Below are 20,790 nucleotides of genomic sequence, written 5' to 3'. Positions count from 1 at the left end.
GCATTATGCAATCAGGTCGCAGTGTGCCTTGCAAACGTAGGCATCACTATTGAAACATGTAAGACTTGTCTTATTGTCTCTAGGGGCACAGAGCTCGCATCTCTTCCGTTTCTGCCCCCTCCCCAGGTGCCTCTTCCCCAGGTGCCTCTTCCCCAGGTGCCCCTTCCCCAGGTGCCTCTTCCTCAGGTTCCTCTTCCCCAGGTGCCCCCTCCTCAGGTGCCTCTTCCCCAGGGGCCTCTTCCCCAGGGGCCTCTTCCCCAGGGGCCTCTTCCCCAGGTGCCTCTTCCCCAGGTGCCTCTTCCCCAGGGGCCTCTTCCCCAGGTGCCTCTTCCCCAGGTGCCTCTTCCCCAGGTGCCTCTTCCTCAGGGGCCTCTTCCTCAGGGGCCTTTTCCTCGCCATCTGTTGACTGTTCTGTCTCATGATGGTCTGGATCAAAATCAGGATTGGTGTCTTCTATTTCTGAGACATCCACCTCTATTTCTGGTTCAACTTCAATCCCCTCTTCATCAGTTTGAAGAAAAAGGTCCAGAGCCTCTGACAGAAAATCGTTTGATCGGGCACCGACTCATTGTGTTCAGATTAAAATATGAGCAGTGCACTAGCAAGCTATATATAGGGGATCTGTGAGAAGGATGGGCACATAAGCCCGGGAAAGAGCCGGGTTCCCATAGCAAACACCTAATTGGTAACTTTGAAATGTGGAACAGGTGTTATACGTTTAGTCTTGAAGATGTGGTTAACCTAGGAGGATAGGCACATAAGCAAGAGATAGAGGACACCTAATTGTTCAGTCTGAAAGGGGTTCGCGTGGGGTGGAGTGTGTGTGCGTGCATGCGTGTGTGTATGTGTGTGCGTGTGCATGAAGATGTGTGTGTGCGTGTGGTGGTGGATGAACACAATCTAGGGTCACCCATTCATTTCCTCTGGCGGTCATTTTTGACCGGGAACACAACAGGTGCTTCAAAGTTGACAAAAAAACTCAAAATTCAATGAAAGTAGTGATCAGCAATTGTATATGTTCAAATGCGTAGTGTGGAGGATAACATAAGCCCTCGAGACAAATAAATGTAAAACGCAATATTTATGATTGATCAAAATGGAAATTGGTCAGATTTGACCCGAACACGACAGGAAGGAAAGGGGTCACGACCCAAAAGGTTAGAAAACACTAGATCAGGTTAGGAAGACAGAATATAACTAATTTAACCTAACTTTGTGTTCGGCGTGATAATTGCTTTTGAATAGTTCACCGGAATACCAACCATCTCATAATCCCATCATGTGACATGTTATTATGTAGCTGTCAGCTCATCTATCCCCCCCCCCCCCCCCCCTCCCGCCATCTGCTGGGACGATCCTCGACAGTTACGGAGTCCAAACCGCTTCAAACCGACCCCAACCGACGCAGGCCACAGTGCACTGTGGGAGTTTGCTGATGAAGTGAGACACAAGGTGGTGTGAGGAGGATGACTGTGATTTTACCGAGCGTACTGTATCATTAACACCCGCTAACCGCTGTCGTAATCCTTCACTCATTGTCATTATTCTACCTGTTGTGTGATGAGAACATGTTGTTTCGTGTTCAGGTGTGTTATGAGGGCAGGATTCCGGCGGATGGCGGTTGGAGGAGAGTTTATTAGGAATACCAGGATTCCAACTAAGTGGCGCAGATCAGGGATGGCAGGAGATACAAATATTAGACAAAGGGTTACATGATGATCTTAGACACACACAAACAAACACATGTGCACTCACACGTGCACACACATGCGTGCACACACACACAAAAAAGTACACAGATGCCGCATGCTCAAACACGCACACATGCACACATCCATTCCCTCTCTCTATCGTAACCAACTTCCCGGTCGGTCTTCATTCTTCTTCCCATGAAGGATTGTAGGTCATTTGAAAGTTTGGACCTGTTTAAGAACACAGGATATGGGCTTTTATTCCCAAGTCCAAGTGCATAATTACCAAGATACCCCAAAGATGGCCACTAGTTGAATAAAGACCATGTCCGATTCCTGTTGGCCTTCTTGGTTCATAAAGAACCAGATAGGACCCACAGGGACCGAAGCGTACCTCAGCAGACTGAAGAGAGATGGCTTTAGGCTTTCAAACATCAACTTTTCACATCTGCGGTCAATAAAGCGCTATTTTATCTGCATCATTGTTTTGAATTGAGAGGTGAGCGGTGGTGATTGATTTGAAGATAGAGTGGGAGTTCGTCAAAATCCTATTGATTCCAGGGGGGGGGGGGGGGGGGGAGGTGACAGAAGCCACTGATAAAATCCCATCCACACTTCAGAGCTGAGACTTTGTATGCATGTAATGCTTAGAGGATGTGTTGCTGATGGTCCCTTCCACGATGTCTTGGTGGATGTGGGGGTTCTATACATCCTATTTCTAGCCGTGTCCCTTGTTCCTCCTGGTAAAGGGCAGAGAAAGAGACTTTGATCTAAACGGGGAAGGCCGGGGGGGAGGGTGGAGGGGGCTGGGGTGGGGGATTGACAGCAGGGGGTCAGAGTAAGTGCAATGAAGCCCCTCCCCCTCCCGCCGTGGTCCGGTTAAATACTAAAACCTCCAGATCAGCAATCAATATGCTGAGGCAGAAGACCACAGACATCTGAGAGAGAGAGAGAGAGAGAGAGAGAGAGAGAATCCACGATGAATGGTGAGTCGCTGCCTTTGGCTGCTGCTGTTGATTTACATTAAGAAAATAAAAGAATAATGAAAGGTGCAGGATTGCATTCATTATATTGTATAGTATGTTTTTTTTATATATTATGCAAATCTTTGAACTTGATTTTAACTGCTTTTGAATATTTATTTATAACAACTGAGTAACATGTTGCAAACACGCTTAAACCAAGAATGTATTTAGCGATACCTTTTCGTGCCATGATATAGTTTATACTATTATTTGATGAATATATTATATTATTTATTATATTATGTTCAATTATTTTATATTGATAAAACAACCCCTTGAACAACATGATGCAGCATTAGTTAGAGCATTACCATTTCGTATCATGATATATCTAATATATCATGATGTTACCAATGTGGGTAATTGTGTTAGATTGCTTTACATTGATGAAACAGGCCTTGAACAGTGTGACTTGGTGCAGCATGAGTTAGGGATTGTTCCGGTTACACGTTGGACCTGTGTATGTCAGAGTGTTTCTGCTTTATGTAAACATGACGTCCATCGAGCCAATCGGAGCCAAGAGTCGAACCTTGCGTCGTGCTGGAGAGTAGCTCGGTGATGTGTGTTCTGCTGTCGCTTCTTTCTGTGTGTGTGTCTGTCTGGGTTAATATTTGTATGGTATATTATGTGTGTGTTGTTTATATTTGTATGGTATGTAATGTGTTTGTGTTTGTTTTTTATATTTATATGGTATATAATGTGTGTGTATGTGTGTGTTGTTTATATTTGTATGGTATACAATGTGTGTGTGTGTGTGTGTTTTGTTTATATTTGTATAGTATGTAATGTGTATCTATGTGTGTTTATATTTTGATGGTGTGTGTGTGTGTGTGTGTGTGTGTGTGTGTGTGTGTGTGTGTGTGTGTGTGTGTGTGTGTGTGTGTGTGTGTGTGTGTGTGTGTGTGTGTGTGTGTGTGTGTGTGGTTTGTTTACATTTGTACAGTCTATAATTTGTTTGGGTGTGTTATTGTCTGTATTTGTACAGTGTGTAATGTGTGTACGTGTGTTTTAATATCTGTGTGGCGTGTGTGTTATTGTCTGTATTTGTACAGTCTAATATATGTGTGTGTGTGTGTGTGTATGCTTTTGTTTGTGTGTGTTTCTTTATAATTGTATGATGTGTGTGTGTGTGTGTGTGTGTGTGTGTGTGTGTGTGTGTGTGTGTGTGTGTGTGTGTGTGTGTGTGTGTGTGTGTGTGTGTGTGTGTGTGTGTGTGTGTGTGTGTGCAATTGTTTATATTTGTATGGTCTGTAAGGTGTACATGTGTGTTATTGTTTATATTTGAGGGTCTGTAATGTGTTTGTGTGTGTGTGCGTGTGTGTGTGTGTTTGTGTGTGTGTGTGTGTGTGTGTGTGTGTGTGTGTGTGTGTGTGTGTGTGTGTGTGTGTGTGTGTGTGCGTTATTGTTTGTATTTGTACACTCTGTAATGTGTGTGTCACTCAAACAGTGTGTAACGTGTGTGTATTATTGTTTGTTTGTATGGTGTGTGTGTGTTACTCATACAGTGTGTAACGTGTGTGTATTACAGTTTGTTTGTATGGTGTGTGTGTGTGTGTTACTGGGACAGTGTGTAACGTGTGTGTATTACTGTTTGTTTGTATGGTGTGTGTGTGTGTTACTGGGACAGTGTGTAACGTGTGTGTGTTACTGTTTGTTTGTATGGTGCGTGTGTGTGTTACTGGGACAGTGTGTAACGTGTGTGTGTTACTGTTTGTGTGTATGGTGTGTGTGTGTTACTGGGACAGTGTGTAACGTGTGTGTGTTACAGTTTGTTTGTATGGTGTGTGTGTGTGTTACTGGGACAGTGTGTAACGTGTGTGTATTACTGTTTGTGTGTATGGTGTGTGTGTTACTGGGACAGTGTGTAACGTGTGTGTATTACTGTTTGTGTGTATGGTGTGTGTGTTACTGGGACAGTGTGTAACGTGTGCGCCTCCCCCAGGTGACGCCAGTAGCGCGGCGCTGTCCAAGGGCCCCGGGGGGGCCGGCGGTCTGCGGGCGGGGGACAAGATGGAGGACAAGGGCGAGGAGAAGATGGAGGAGCGGGGCCAGTGGGGCAACAAGATCGAGTTCGTCCTGTCGGTGGCGGGCTCCATCATCGGCCTGGGCAACATGTGGCGCTTCCCCTACCTCTGCTACAAGAACGGCGGAGGTGAGCCCCCCCCCCACACCTCCCCCAGACCTCCAGGTCCATCGACGCTGGAGACAACCGGCCCGGGACGAGGAGCGGACTCTGAGCCACGACTCGTCTGACCGAGACGGGTAGCAGTGAAGGTCCTATCTCTATAAAGATGGACTCTATACTGTAGTTCTAGATGAGGCTCTGGTTGTAGTCCTAGAACAGGGTTTCATTTTAGTTCTAGAATAGGCTACATTTTCAGTCACAGAACTGGCTTGGGTTGAAGTTCTAGAACGGGCTCCATGTGTAGTTCTAGAAGAGGCTCTGGTTTGGATTCTAGGACAGGCTCTAGTCATAGTTCTAAAACATGCTCTGGTAATGGTTCTAGTACAGGCACTATGTGTGGCTCTAGAACAGGCTCTATTTGTAGTTGCAGAACAGTCTATGTGTGTAGTTCAAGAACAGGCTTTGGATTAGAGCGTCCGTTCATCGTGGTTGAAGTCTGAAAGGGGCCTTGCAGGAACCACATAATGCACCCCCCCCCCCCCCCCCCCCCCCCAAAAGCACTCTAAAGGACAAAGGGTGAGACGCCCCCAGCACCCCAGGGGAACAGACCTTGAGAAGGAACCCAGAAGGGGGATCTGAGCGTTCAGCTCCCCCCCCTGACACTCTGCTGTAGTGACTTTCTTTCAGGGGTAAACACGCACCCATCCAGGACGGTCTGGTGCTCAGGGCGTTAGATCTCCTCTGAATCAATGAGTTGGGCGGCACGGGGCTCAGGAGGCAGAGGAGGTTGGCGGGTAACCGGAAGGTTGCTAGTTCGACCCCCGTCTCCTCCGAGTGAGCAAGACACCTCACCCGGACTGCTGCCGACGAGCTGGCTGTCGCCTCGCGTGGTCGACACCGCCGTCGGTGTGGGAATGTGTCCGTGAATGGGTGAATGTTGTGTATGCAATATTGTAAAGTGCTTTGAGTGGCCACTGGTTAGAAAAGCGCGGTATAATTGCAGACCATTTACCATCGAGTCAGACTGGAGCGTCTGCTGAATGACTGGGGAGTCAATAGTGGTTCCCTGAGCTCCATCACTTTTGTTTCCTGTCCCGAGTGTTTAATCCATAGTCTTTTTTCTGAGACGTTGTGTGCGGCCGTGCTTGTGTAGCTGCCCTACCCCCTCTTGAGCCTCTACGGGGTGGAGGAGGGCAGGGGTCACAGGGTCAAGGGGGGTCAGACAGCTGTTGTTGCTGGTTCATCGCGGCCCGGAAACAGCTGGTCCCGTGGAGAGGAGCGGACTCTGAACCAAGACTCGTCCGACGGGCAGCGGTGAAGGCCCTGTCTCTATAAAGATGGCCTCTAACTGTAGTTCTAGATAAGGCTCTGGTTGTAGTCCTACCACAGGGTATAGTGGTAGACTAGTTCTAGATTAGGCTATATTTGTAGTTCCAGGCTCCATTTTTCTAGAAAAGGCTCTAGTCATAGTTCCAGAACAGGCACTTTGTGTAGTTCCAGAACATGCTATTCTGTATGCGTAGTGCTAGAACAGGCTCTAGTTTTGAGTCGAGAACATGCTCTCGTTTTGATCTCCTGATCTGAACAGGCTCTAATCACAGATCTAAAACAGGCTCCATGTGTATTTCTAGAACATGTCTTCACGTGTTGATGCACCGGGCATTCAACTTTACTAAGATTCAGAAAACCTTATTTGCTATCAACACTGTCACCGAAAACTATCTTTGGCTCAGATTAAATCATTTAAACACACAGTATCCATATCAACTGAGGAGCAGAGGTGGAAGAGGATGTAAGATAAGGTAAGATCCTTATGGAGGTCTTTCAGGGGTCATAGCATAAGTTTGTGGTCGAAGGTACAACACTTATGTCTTGGAGAATACAGGATTATTTGAAGCATACATTAAGTCTCTTCTCTAAAAGAAGGAGCCCTGAACACGGCCTTACAGAGGTTCCAGTGCTGTTGAACGCCCAATAGGAGAGCTTCGTTAGAGATCAATGTTCACATCGAAAGCCTTATGGCTCTCGGACAAGGAGATGTATACACAGGCATGTGTGCACAGGTATAATCAATAGTAAACTATAGGGGTTAGTGATACGGAAGGACACGAGACCACCCTGCCCATCTAACCTACACCCAGCAGAGGTGGGGCCATCCTCCTCTGTTCAGCTCCATGCAGTCTGGAGTCAATCAGCAGTTGAGAAGCTTCCTCATGACCTCTCAGTTAACTATTAGGAGGGGATCTCTGTGGCTCTGAGTTTACACAGCCACCTGGAGAGAGTCACCCTTTAAGGACTCAACAATTATTAACATTCATATAGCATATAGCCAATATTATGATCATACTATACTAGTACTATACTATACTAGTCTTGTTTGGTCTTATTAGTTAACTCCATTGAAACCTAATTGAAGCTCAATCAATCAGAGAGATTTGAGAAGTGGATGTTAGTCGCATGAAGAACACAGCTCCTCTCTAATGATCTGTGTTTGTAATAATGTAAAACGTTATTACTTAACAGGCGGTTCAATGAATTCAGACACACCTCAATAAGGAGCAGGTCGGAAGTAAGGATGTCTTGGCACTTTGTATGAACCTTATAACCTTGTTAAAAGAATACATGATATAATAAATGATTCACACATAGTAAATAGTGGTATTTTATGCTGAAAAGGACGGTGCATTTGTCTGTGCGCTGAATTCCCGGTTAAGTCCGTTAGTGACGGACACACATTTCGAAAGGTTCCAACATCTCGTCAACTTCCCCCCCCCCCCTCCCCTCCTTGACTGAAGCGGCCCACCGCTCGGTTGATCTTTGATCATGGATTCATCCTGAATGTTTGACGGCGACCTCCGACCTCTCTGTTTTCCGTTCCTTGCAACAACCCACAACATAAACAGCCCACATGCGAGGACATGTGCAGAACCATGTGTGTCGCGTCCAGTGGTTTAGGAAGCTATCAGTCAGACGAGGCTTTGAGACGCACTGGGACAAAGGATAGACTGCAACTGGGACGAAGGTCAGACTGTAGCTGTGATGAAGGACAGACTGTAGCTGTGATAAAGGAGAGACTGTAGCTGTGATAAAGGACAGACTGTAGCTGTGATACAGGACAGACTGTAGCTGTGATAAAGGAGAGACTGTAGCTGTGATAAAGGACAGACTGTAGCTGTGATACAGGACAGACTGTAGCTGTGATACAGGAGAGACTGTAGCTGTGATAAAGGACAGACTGTAGCTGTGATACAGGACAGACTGTAGCTGTGATAAAGGAGAGACTGTAGCTGTGATAAAGGACAGACTGTAGCTGTGATGAAGGACAGACTGTAGCTGTGATAAAGGACAGACTGTAGCTGTGATAAAGGACAGACTGTAGCTGTGATACAGGACAGACTGTAGCTGTGATAAAGGACAGACTGTAGCTGTGATAAAGGACAGACTGTAGCTGTGATAAAGGACAGACTGTAGCTGTGATAAAGGACAGACTGTGGCAGTGATAAAGGACAGACTGTGGCAGTGACAAAAATAGACTAACTGCGATACAAGACAAACTGTAACTGTTATTATGAACGGACCAGCTGTGTACAATACGGACCAAGATCAGACAAATAACGATAACAGGCGAATGGTAATTGCAATCTAATTGCAAAAAAAGAAAGCTGAGAATGGACTGTTAAATGTGACATACTGCGACAGCTGTGACATACTAATACTGTCAATACGGTCCTCTCTCCTCCCTCCTCTCTCCTCTCTCCTCTCTCCTCTCTCCTCTCTCCTATCTCCTCTACTTGCTCCAGGTGCCTTTCTGGTGCCATACCTCATCTTCCTGTTCACCTGCGGCGTTCCCGTGTTCTTCCTGGAGATCGCCCTGGGCCAGTACACCAGCCAGGGGGGCATCACCTGCTGGAGGAAGATCAGCCCGCTGTTCGAAGGTAGGAGCTAGGATCTAGGAGGGAGGAGCGAGGAGGGAGGGGGGAGGAGGGAGGAGGGGAGATACAGAGCGGGCAGAAAGATCAGCCCTCTAATCAAAAATAGGAGATAGGAAGTAGGTTATAGGAGGTAAGAGACAGAAGATTGGAACTAGCAACCAGGAGGCAGGGAATAATAATAATAATGATGATAAATGAAATGTATATAGCGCTTAATATGGTACTCTAAGACGCTTAGGGAAGAGGGAAAAGACTTTGATCAAAACATGTTGTTAACCCATCAATATCAATGTATATTGATCTGATAACTTAATATTAATGCATTGAATATTTATATCGTGTTAATATGAATGAATGCTGGTAGTGAATGAATAATAATGAATATTGATCAGATAACTTAATGATAATATTGAATATTGATAACGTGTTAATATGAAAGAATGCTGGTAGTGAATGCATAATAATGAACATTTCTCCTTAAAAGTATTAACGACAGCATTAAACGTCTCTGTGGTCAGGCCTGGGGTACGGTACCCAGGTGATCGTGGCCCTGCTGAACTTCTACTACATCATCGTGCTGGCCTGGGGCATATTCTACCTGTCCTACTCCTTCTCCTGGGACCTGGCCTGGTCCAGCTGCAACAACACCTGGAACACAGGTAGCCATGGCAACGCAGAGGGATGCAGGGAGAGATGGGCGGTTGGACCGACGATGGAGAGAGATAGGCAAACAGGGGAGGGAGATAGGTGGATAGATAGATGAATCGATGCGTAGCATCCACACAGACGCGCACACCACACACGTACACAAACACACACACCCACCATACACTAAGCATCTCACTAAGAAATAATAGGTTGTATAGAGAAACATTCTGATGTTAACTAAGCATCTGACAATTACTAACAGAGGAACAGGCAGACATATAGGGTCAAAGGGAGACAGGCAGTAAGAAGGTGTCTCTGCTCCTCAGTGAATTGTGTGGAGTTCCAGAGAAGGAACGACCTCATCAACACCACCGTCGACCCCAATGCCACCTCGCCTGTTCTCGAGTTCTGGGAGTGAGTGATTCATCCACACCTCCTCCTCTTCCACCTCCTCCTCCTCCAACACCTCCTCCTCCTCTTCCTCCTCCTCCTCTTCCACCTCCTCCTCCTCCTCTAACACCTCCCCCTCCCCCTCCTTCCTCCAGACGCAGAGTGCTGAGGATCTCCCCGGGTATCGATCAGATGGGCTCTCTGAACTGGGACCTGGCCCTCTGCCTCTTCATCGCCTGGATCATGTGCTACTTCTGCATCTGGAAGGGCGTCAAGTCCACAGGGAAGGTGGGTATTCTCCGCCCAGACCCCGACCAGACTCCCCCAGGCCCCGCCCAGACTCCGCCCAGACTCTGTCCTGACTCCGCCCAGACTCTGCCCCTAAAGCAGAATCTGACCACCGTGACTCAAACTAGACTCCCCATCATCACACTCACATCATGATGTGATGACCTCATTGTCTGTGTGTGTGTGTGGGCCTGTGTGTGTGTGCGTGTCTGCATGTGTGTGTGTGTGTGTGTGCGTATTTGTGTCTGCGTGTGTGTGTGTGTGTGTGTGTGTGTGTGTGTGTGTGTGTGTGTGTGTGTGTATGTGTGCTTGTGTGTATGTGTGCTTGTGTGCTTGTGTGTGTGTGTAGGTAGTGTACTTCACCCCCACCTTACCCCCGACTCATGTTGATCGTGTTGCTGATCCGAGGTCTGACTTTTGTGTGTGCCTGTGTGTGTGTGCCTGCGTGTGTGCGTGCACAGGTAGTGTACTTCACCGCCACCTTCCCCTACATCATGCTGATCGTGTTGCTGATCCGCGGGCTGACTCTGCCCGGTGCCGCCATCGGGATCAAGTTCTACCTCTACCCGGACCTGGGCCGGCTGGCAGACCCTCAGGTGCGCCAGCACGCACAAAGACACACACTCATACACAAAGACACACACACACATACGCAAAGAAACACACAGGCCGCACGGGTATGTCAACACCAGTCGCCATCCTCCCAGCGACACGCCTACTATAGGGGGGGTTTACCGGGCTCCCCTGACGACCAGGTTGATGTTGTGTAAACCGGTTTATTGCTGAGTGGGTGACATAGTAACAGTAACAGTAAAATGGTCAAATCAGAGCAGGTTGTGTCAAATCTCTCCTGATTGGTGGGCCGGTTGAGCCTGTGCTGCATTGATTGATTGATCAATGCAGCGCAGGTGTGTAGCCTCAACCAACCACTAATCAGTCTGACTCGGGCCAGGTGAGGCTCGTTAACCAGCCACGCATTCACGCACTCGCACTCACGCAAACACACACACACACACACACACACACACACACACACACACACACACACACACACACACACACACACACACACACACACACACACACACACACACACACACACACACACGTGGAACGTGCGCACACACACACACACACACACACACACACACACACACACACACACACACACACACACACACACACACACACACACACGCACACGCACACAGGCACATGCACACAAGTACTGGCCTCTCCAGGATTAAGGTTGTGCGTTGATAAATGAAACACTCCTGTTAATCTTTCAAAGTGATTGAAGCGTGGACCCAGGCGGATGTCTGGCTGCCCGTCCTGTAGCTCAGTGAACTCAGCCACCCGCACATTCCATTAGCTGACAGTATACCACGATGAACAGCATCACGAGACTCTGTTAGCGGAAGTGGTTACAACAGGCGTTATGACAGAGGTTATGAAACACACACACACAGCTTTTTCCAAGTGTTAATCAGTGCTGTAGCTGAAATGTGTTACAGACATGCACGCTACATCTCACTGTCTTCAATATCAGAGAACGCGTGCATGCCATAACACCGCACCTCACCAAGCCCAGGGATGGGGTAGGTGTAACAGTTACCCTGTTACTGTTACACCTACACCGACACCTTTAAAGTAACAGGGTTAGAGATGAACACCTTATGGATATGCCACCAAACGAACACACAGCCAATCAGTGACGCACGTTAAAATGAGTGGCGTGGGAAAAAATTAATTCTTGTTGACTAATTTTCATTGTGTTTGTGTGGTAATGTTTTGTATCTGTGTTTGTAATGTCTGTGTTTGTAGGTGTGGATGGACGCTGGAACCCAGATCTTCTTCTCCTACGCCATCTGTCTGGGTTCTCTGACGGCTCTGGGAAGCTACAACAAGTACAACAACAACTGCTACAAGTACGTCCAGTTTCAGGAAAAAACTTAACTGTTCAAGATAAAAGACTAAAATATTGTAAAGGTACTGTCTCCCTTTATCTGTTAACGTTGGAGCAGGCTAAGCAAAAGGTACAGGCTGGCAGTGCACATGCTGCTGGCTGTTCTCTGATTGGTTCAGAGCAGTGCAAGGGTAATCAGTTGGAGATCAGGCAAACAATCCTGCAGGGAGAAGACCAAGGCGTAGACGGGAGTCAACGGGAAGGAATCAGAAAACCGGGAACCGTAAAATATCTGTAGGAAAATGCTTGGACGTCTGATATAAAGAACAAAGACGAACTGGCGCAGAGGAAGGGAAAAAAGCAGACAAAGTACACTACTAGAGGGGAATGTTAACGAGGGACAGGTGAAAACCAATTAAGGTGAGTGAGGACAATCAGGGAAACACAAGGACGGGGAGTAAAGTAATCAACGAAGGGGGGCGAGATGTGACACATGTAATCCAAGGGCTCATCTTATCTTTGACATACTCTGATGTGTGCTGTGCTTCCTGTTTCCAGGGACTGCCTGTACTTGTGCTTCCTGAACAGCGCGACCAGCTTCATCGCCGGCTTCGCCATCTTCTCCATCCTGGGCTTCATGGCCTACGAGCAGAACGTAGACATCTCCGAGGTGGCGGCCTCCGGTGAGTCCCCCGTCACCACAGGAAGAAGTATGGACTGAGACTTGTGCTGGAACTGATGCGACGTTAGACCAGGAAGTAGCGTGCACCGACAGGAAGTAGTATGAACAGACGCAACGTTAAAGCAGGAAGTAGCGTGACGATGCGTCAAGTCGTAGAAAGAGCTGACGAGCACGACGTACGTTGTACACGGGTTGCGTTCTTGTGTTTGGAGATTTAGAAAGCAAGGAAGTGAGGGAGAGCGATTCCCCAAAAATAATATTCTGTGATTTAGGAAGCGAGGAAGCGAGGGACAATGGGCACGAGGAAGCACTTCCTCGCTTCCTAAATCGTACTATTACGCAGCACGCTAGAGAAGCAGCTTCAAGCATCCACCGTTGAGGCTCGGACCGGGGACATAATGTTGAACCTTCACCCCTCTGCGAGCCAAACCTAGACCCGCAACCGAGACACCAGAGGAGGAAAACAAAGCTTACTCGCATTAGGCAAAAACAGAGAGAGGCAGACGGAACGGTTCAAGTCGCTCACATTTCCATTTCGATTTTACATTCAGGGCATTTAGAAGACACTTTTATCCAAAGCGACTTACAATAAGTACATTTGTCAGAAGAATGAGAAACAACAATTTATGGCTGTCGGTACAGTAAGCTGGGATAAGATGCTAAGCTCAAACGACTCGTCTGATCAGAACCAGACGAGCTAAAGTCACGCTGTTCTCCGGGGTCTTCCTCGACGATTCATGCTTTCCCCGTTTTCCCCTCACCCCCTTTATGAACGGATGAACGGCGGTCTGGGATCAGGTCCCGGTCTGGCCTTCATCGCGTACCCCCGAGCCGTGTCCATGATGCCCTTCTCTCCCGTCTGGGCCTCCCTCTTCTTCATCATGATCGTCTTCCTCGGCCTTGACAGCCAGGTACGCGCCTACACACACACACACACACACACACACACACACACACACACACACACACACACACACACACACACACACACACACCTGATTACCATGGAGACAACCTTGAGCAAGAACACTCCCGTTGACCATAACGGGACAGGAAATAGAGCGCAGTGCCCCCCTTAGGAAAAATTGGGCACCCACCTCCCTGCTCCCTCCTAGTGGAGTTCAAAGTAATTGTTCTAATTTGAATGTTGTTTATTAGATGTGTTAATTGCTACTTTTCTCTTTGTGTGTCAGATGTCCATCTAGACATTCTTAACATCTTTATTCTTTATCTAGTTTCTGTTTTATCATATATTGTATCTTCTTCTCGCTGGGTAGTTTGTGGGAGAGTTTGGCGACCGCCATCGTTGACGCGTGTGTAATGTTTATGTCTTTTTAATTTCCGTTTTGAACCAGTTCGTGTGCGTGGAGAGCCTGGTGACGGCCATCGTCGACATGTACCCCAGCGTGTTCCGGCGGAAGAACCGACGAGAGCTCTTCCTGTTGGCCGTGGCCACCGTCTCCTTCCTGGTCGGATTGATCATGCTCACGGAGGTACACACTGCTACACACTCTCATAGACACTGACACGCTACTACACACTATAATACACACTGCTACACACTCTCATAGACACTGACACGCTACTACACACTATAATACACACTGCTACACACTTTCATAGACACTGACACGCTACTACACACTATAATACACACTGCTACACACTCTAATAGACACTGACCCGCTACTACACACTATAATACACACTGCTACACACTTTCATAGACACTGACACGCTACTACACACTATAATACACACTGCTACACACTCTCATAGACACTGACACGCTACTACACACTATAATACACACTGCTACACACTTTCATAGACACTGACACGCTACTACACACTATAATACACACTGCTACACACTCTAATAGACACTGACCCGCTACTACACACTATAATACACACTGCTACACACTTTCATAGACACTGACACGCTACTACACACTATAATACACACTGCTACACACTCTAATAGACACTGAACCGCTACTACACACTATAATACACACTGCCACACACTATTAAAGACACTAACACACACTCTAATGGATACTAACGCACTGTTACATATTATACTACACTCTAATAGACACTGACACACTAATACACACTATAATACACACTGCTACACACTCTCATAGACACTGGCACACTACTACACATTATAATACACACTACTACCCTTCATTCTGCTACGCTGCATTCTGGCATCAGGGACAGTGATACTGGGATGGCACTGATACTGGGAACAGGGATACTGGGAACAGGGACAGTGATACTGGGATGGTGGAAAACTATAAGCACGGTGGGCAGCGGTTATATTTTGAACACAGAATGAGAGGCTTTGGGGTCAATGTTACGATGTCTGTTTTGTACTGAAAAGGCTCATTTAATCGGCCGCCTGGTTCTGGTCGGATCGTTGGGGTTGGACAGAACCCATTTAAGGACATTTTGAATGTGCTCAGAAAGGTCCATGCTGTGCTGGACTGTCAGAAGGCGACCCACTGCAGGGGGGCTCTACCCTGTCCCCCCACCTGGAACGGGGCTTCAAAGGGCCATAAAGGAACACTTAGAACCGGTCTTACATACAAAGCTCACGCTGGGATCCTCGTCTTGTCTTCTTGTGTGCTGTGTTACGTGCTGATTGTGTCAAATTCCTCCATAATTCTCTATAATGAACAATACTTCCCACTATAATTAGACTCATAGTCACTCTAATACACGTTGTAACATGTTGCGTTACCCGTGTGTGTCCACCAGGGGGGGATGTACGTGTTCCAGCTCTTCGACTACTACGCTGCCAGCGGCATGTGTCTCCTCTTCATGGCCATCTTCGAGACGGTCTGCATCGCCTGGGTCTATGGTGAGGCCAAGATAACCAACGCTTAACCATGAGGCTAGGTTCAACCGCTAGTTAATGCAGTCATAAGCATTATGATATGGCATTTAGCATAGGGGTAAGGCCCTTAGTGGGTAATGACAAGAGTCAGGGTTAACCCTAATCCTATTCAATAATTTATACATTAATACCTCGGATAACATGAGCAAAATTTTAACATGACCACCATTGTTACATGATTACTAGATCATTAATTAACTTTTCATTAACTGTTAGTTAATGCTTACTACTGCAGTCACTAATGATAATTCATGGTTAATACATTTTTTATTTATGAACCCTTGTTGAAAACTGGTACCAACTTAACTCATAACTAGGCTTCAGACTAAACTATCTAAGCTCCAAATAAAACTCCAAACTGAATCAAAACTAAACACTAGAGAAATGCGTTGCTCACATGGTTCAGTGAATTTACCCCTTACTAGTTACAATGTAGTCATTTCAGTCAAAACACACACACACACACACACACACACACACACACACACACACACACACACACACACACACACACACACACACACACACACACACACACACACACACACAAACACACACACACACACACACACACACACACACACACACAGGCGGGAAGCGGATGTTTTTGTGTCGTCATGACCGCTCAGCTGTGAGGTTGTGTTGTTGCAGGTGCCGACCGTTTCTATGACAACATCGAGGACATGATCGGCTACAGGCCGGGCCCCTACATCAAGTACTGCTGGAAGTTCTTCACCCCTGCCACCTGCATCGTGAGCATAAACAAACCAGCAGACTCCTGCCCTCTCCTGTCCCCAGAACTCTTCTCTCCATCTCTGTCCTCTCTTCACCTCTCTTCTCTTTTCTTCTTTTCTATATTCCTCTGCACTCCTCCCCCCTCTCCTCTCCTTTATTCTCAACTCCTCACCTCGGCTGTCGTCTGCTCGCCTCTAAGTTTTCCTCAACTCTCCTCCCCTCCTCTAAATTCTGTTTTCCTCTACTCTCCTTTACGTTCTTCTCTCCTTTCTTCTGCTCGCCCCCTCCCCTCTCCTCTCCTTCCCTCCCCTCCCCTCTCCTCTCCTCTCCTCCCCTCCCCTCCCCTCCCCTCCCCTCCCCTCTCCTCTCCTTCCCTCTCCTCTGCTCATCTCTCCGTTCTTTTCACCTTTCCTCTGCTCTCTATGTTCTTCTCTCCTTTCCACTGGTTTCTCTCAACACCACTGCTCTCTTTCTTCCCTAGTTCTCTTTCATCTGTTTTCGACTCTTCCCGTCTCTCTCCTCCTATATCTTCTCGCTTCCTCTATCCTTTTCTCCCTTCTCTCCTTTCCCCTCCCCCCCACCCTGTGCCATCCATTCTCCTCCTCTTCTTTCAGTGTTATATAATCGTGTGTTCTTCTGTCATTTCCAGGGCACCTTTTTGTTCTCCATCATCAAGTACACCCCTCTGAGGTACAACAACGTGTATGTGTACCCGTGGTGGGGCTACTTCCTGGGCTGGTTGCTGGCTCTCGCCTCCATCGTCTGCATCCCACTCTGGATGGTCTACAAGATCAGCACCACTAAGGGAACAATGAGAGAGGTAAACACTCGGCTGGAAAGGCCAACTTGTACTACTGCCCCGGACAGCCGTAGTGCTCGCAGCCACGGTTCCGTCCGTCGACCAAAAGTCACAAAAAGCTCCGTAATTCAGGGACGTCTGCATGGTGATCTGCACAAAGTGAAGACCATGTGTTGTAAAAATCGACATTTATGCAAACCTCCTTAACGACTCTATCATAAAGGAACTGGGAAATGTATGAAGGGGGGGGGGGGAGGCTGAGTCCAGGCCAAACAACAAAGTAGTACATTTTCAAGTTACGTCACATTTGTAAAATATTTCCAATAGACCCATAGATGTTCATTCTGATTCAGTATGATGGTTTTAGCAGTACTCCCTTGGCAAACACACACCTAGGTGGCTTTACTGGGCTCCTCCGACTCCAAGGCAAAGTTGAATGCTGCTATAACCGGCTTATTGTAGAGTCCGAGCACTATGACACACAGAACAGCTGATCCAAAGCATTCTCCAGGGTTTTGGGTGATCACTTGTTGAACCTGTTGTGCATCGATTGCACAACCAACCCCAGGTGTGCGGCCTCACCAAGCCCCAGGGTCTAATTAGTCTGAATCGGGCCAGGTGAGGCTGCTTAGACCAGCCATCCTCAACACACACTCCACAGTGACCCACATTGAATACAGCCAACGATGAAACAGACTATGGCCACGTTTATACGTAGCAGGGTATTTATAGAAACGAATATTTCCCCCCCTCCGTTTTCAAAAATAACATTGTGCACACAACATCGTTTTCAAAAAAGTTGTCGTTTACATCAAAACGGATAAATACGCCGTTGGGACATTATAACTATGCCAAACCTATGGGCGGCAGTGTAGGGAGAAGGATAAAGCCATGCAAGCCAATCAGAATCCTCAGAATCAACAACAACGAATAACACGAGCGTCTTCCTGTAACAAACAAACTGTAAACATAGGGCGCTCATATGACGTTAAGCATTTCCTGGCGCATAATGTGACGTTTCAGAACCTAAAACCCCGTTTCTACCCGTTGACACGACAACACGTAACCGGCGTTTTCAGAAATCTCCACTTTGGCCGGAGTTTTTAGAAATGATCGTTTTCTGTGACAAAAACTGCGTTTTCGTGTAAATGAGAGGCCAAACCGTGTGAAAATATCTGCGTTTTCCCTTCGTGTAAACGGGGCCTATATGGATGAACCTGAGAAAAAAACAACTTTGCTCCAAAGTTAAAGCTGATCTATGTCTATAAAACAAATTAGAGCTAAAGTACTTTATAAAATGTATCAAACTGGCAACACCCTCAAAACATTGTTCAGTAAAAAGGGTGTTACAAACCCAACGAAGAACATATCAACTAAACTCTTAGCCAACGGTCAGATACATCAGTTAACCCGGGCCCGGTGATGATCTCTCTTTCCTCCCTCAGAGGATCCAGTTCTTGGTGACTCCGGCGGACGACCTGCCCAAGACAAAGCGCGAGCAGCAGGACCTCCTCGCCATCTTCGCCCCCGACGACGAAGGCGGCACTGTCAACCATCGCGGCTACCTCCCCGTGGCGGAGGACGACACCGCCATTTAGACCCCCCGCACCACCACCAGCAACGTCTCTCCAGGCGACCGAGGGGTCTGTCTGACCGGTGGTCCGCAACGTGCCCTCTCTCTACCGCGGAGGACGTTCGGTCGAGGAGGAGGTAGTGTGCGGACTCGTTTGTGGTTCGGAGGGGTTATTGGAGTTATCGGACGGAAAACCTTCATAAGGACATCATGGCTCGCTTCAATCCTGTGTTAACTCTGCAGGGACGTGATGTAAAGAAACACTTTGCTCTGTAAACGTCTAAACTTAAGTGTCAATATTAACTTCTCAGGCAAGGTGTATTCATTATTATCATTTTTTCGACACTATCCATTGTCGCGATAGTTGTCAATCTAACATGAATTGCAAGTGTTTGATTTAAAAGTCACTGATTATTTCGTTTAACTGTGATGTTAAAGCTAAGCATAGTAACAGTAAGACTAAACGTCATGCAGTGATTTATTGAGAGATACCAGTTCATATTTTACGAATGCTGTAAATCTGTAAAAAATATTGTCATGTTCAACAGATTGTATTGTACTTGAGGATTTGTTGTAAAATATGTCAAACCACTATGTAGCCTATTCTTGATATGCCTGTCAAGGACAAATACACTCGATATTTTATTATACACTATTGTAATACATGAAAAACTAACATGATGTACAAGCTTTTTTTCTAAGATAGTATGATTGCGCAAAGTATTGTAAATCATATTTCCTGTTGTGAATAAACAATATTATCCTAAAAATCTCTTATCTTAATCCTAATAATTTAATGTTAGTAGGCTAATCATTAAGGTTCAGATTAGGGGGAAATTGTGTTGCAATTGATGTGCTCTGATCTGACCAGTCGTAACATTCGTCAAGGTTTTAGAAATAAGGGACACACTGGGGCCTTGTAGAAACCCCAGAGAATTTGTATTTATCATTTTACAACTTGCAAATCGTAACTTATAAAACGATTGACTAAAACCGATGTTGGGTCAAAATTAAGACAGGGATTTTCAACCAAACAAAACCGCTTTAGACTGAAAAGGGGTACCCTAACCTATCCCAGAACCAATTAATTTGATTGACAGCCAAACCCTACTTCATTTGTAAAAAGAAAGCCAAACTTAACAATAACAATTATTGTAGTGCATGGTTAGACTATTGATTGTTGAATGATTGAATCATTGCACATTTAAATAGGTTTGATAATTGCATCTCAGGTTGGTTGGTGAAAGCATATTGTGTATCCTGCAGTATCATGCAGTGTCAGGCAGGGATATGTGTGCGAGAGAGGTCTTATGATAGTGATGGGCATAATGTAAAATAGATTATTTTATCGAATTAACTAATCAATATGTTGTTTTGCCATGGCTCCCATGCAAACTCTGGCACTTTTAAACGCTTCATCATGCAATAGAAGAAGCTGCAGCTTTAGGACCAACGTTTTTTTTATAGATTGAAATGCTACTTTCTATCCAAGTTATTATAGTTTTAAAACATGTTATAGTTTTTAAGTTTTATTGCATCAAGATGTTTCTCAAAGTGTAGCCCCTCTATTGCAGGAATACTACTCTCAAGAGATGGCGACCAAAGTGCTGTAACTTCACGTTCCCCTTGACTCACAATATGGCGGCGTTCAACCTGATGTGACGTCATAATTTACGAGTCATTTGTTCTGTAGGTATGTCAAACTATTCAATTAGACTAATCTACAATGCATGAAATATTACTGACAATTATTATACTTTTAAGCTACCTCTTTATTTGTGTTGCATAGATTCATTATTTATATTTTGGGGGGAATAGAACTCGAAAAATTCAGTTTCATGTGGCCCTCTGTTTACAAGTTGGATGTTGGTCGGTAGTTTTGCCAACAAGACTTGAACGCACCACCTTACTCTGCATGCATCTTCACCAATGCAATTCATTTTGACTGGCGTACCTTGTGCATGACAAACAACGACACACAAATCGGAATGAAACAAAAACATTATAGCCACCTACTGGCTACATCCCACATCCACACCGACAGATTCGAACGCACAATCTCCGCCGAACTCCGCCCCCTCGAGT

At 46.3% G+C, this 20,790-nt stretch overlaps 1 protein-coding gene across 1 annotated transcript; it reads left to right on the top strand.

The window, feature by feature from the left end:
* Positions 1-2,620: 2,620 nt before the first annotated feature.
* On the top strand, positions 2,621-19,453 carry LOC130372234 (sodium- and chloride-dependent GABA transporter 2-like). Its single transcript, XM_056578102.1, has 15 exons — positions 2,621-2,677; positions 4,659-4,868; positions 8,642-8,776; positions 9,292-9,432; positions 9,748-9,835; positions 9,967-10,099; positions 10,561-10,695; positions 11,924-12,027; positions 12,564-12,688; positions 13,486-13,598; positions 14,043-14,180; positions 15,460-15,562; positions 16,250-16,350; positions 16,983-17,153; positions 18,578-19,453. Exons 1-15 carry the CDS (start codon positions 2,671-2,673, stop codon positions 18,728-18,730), a joined length of 1,857 nt encoding a protein of 618 aa, XP_056434077.1. The 5' UTR covers positions 2,621-2,670; the 3' UTR covers positions 18,731-19,453.
* Positions 19,454-20,790: the final 1,337 nt, after the last annotated feature.

The sequence above is a fragment of the Gadus chalcogrammus genome, chromosome 19 (assembly GCF_026213295.1).
Source record: "Gadus chalcogrammus isolate NIFS_2021 chromosome 19, NIFS_Gcha_1.0, whole genome shotgun sequence".
NCBI lineage: Eukaryota > Metazoa > Chordata > Actinopteri > Gadiformes > Gadidae > Gadus > Gadus chalcogrammus.
This window is presented reverse-complemented; position numbering and strand designations above follow the sequence as displayed.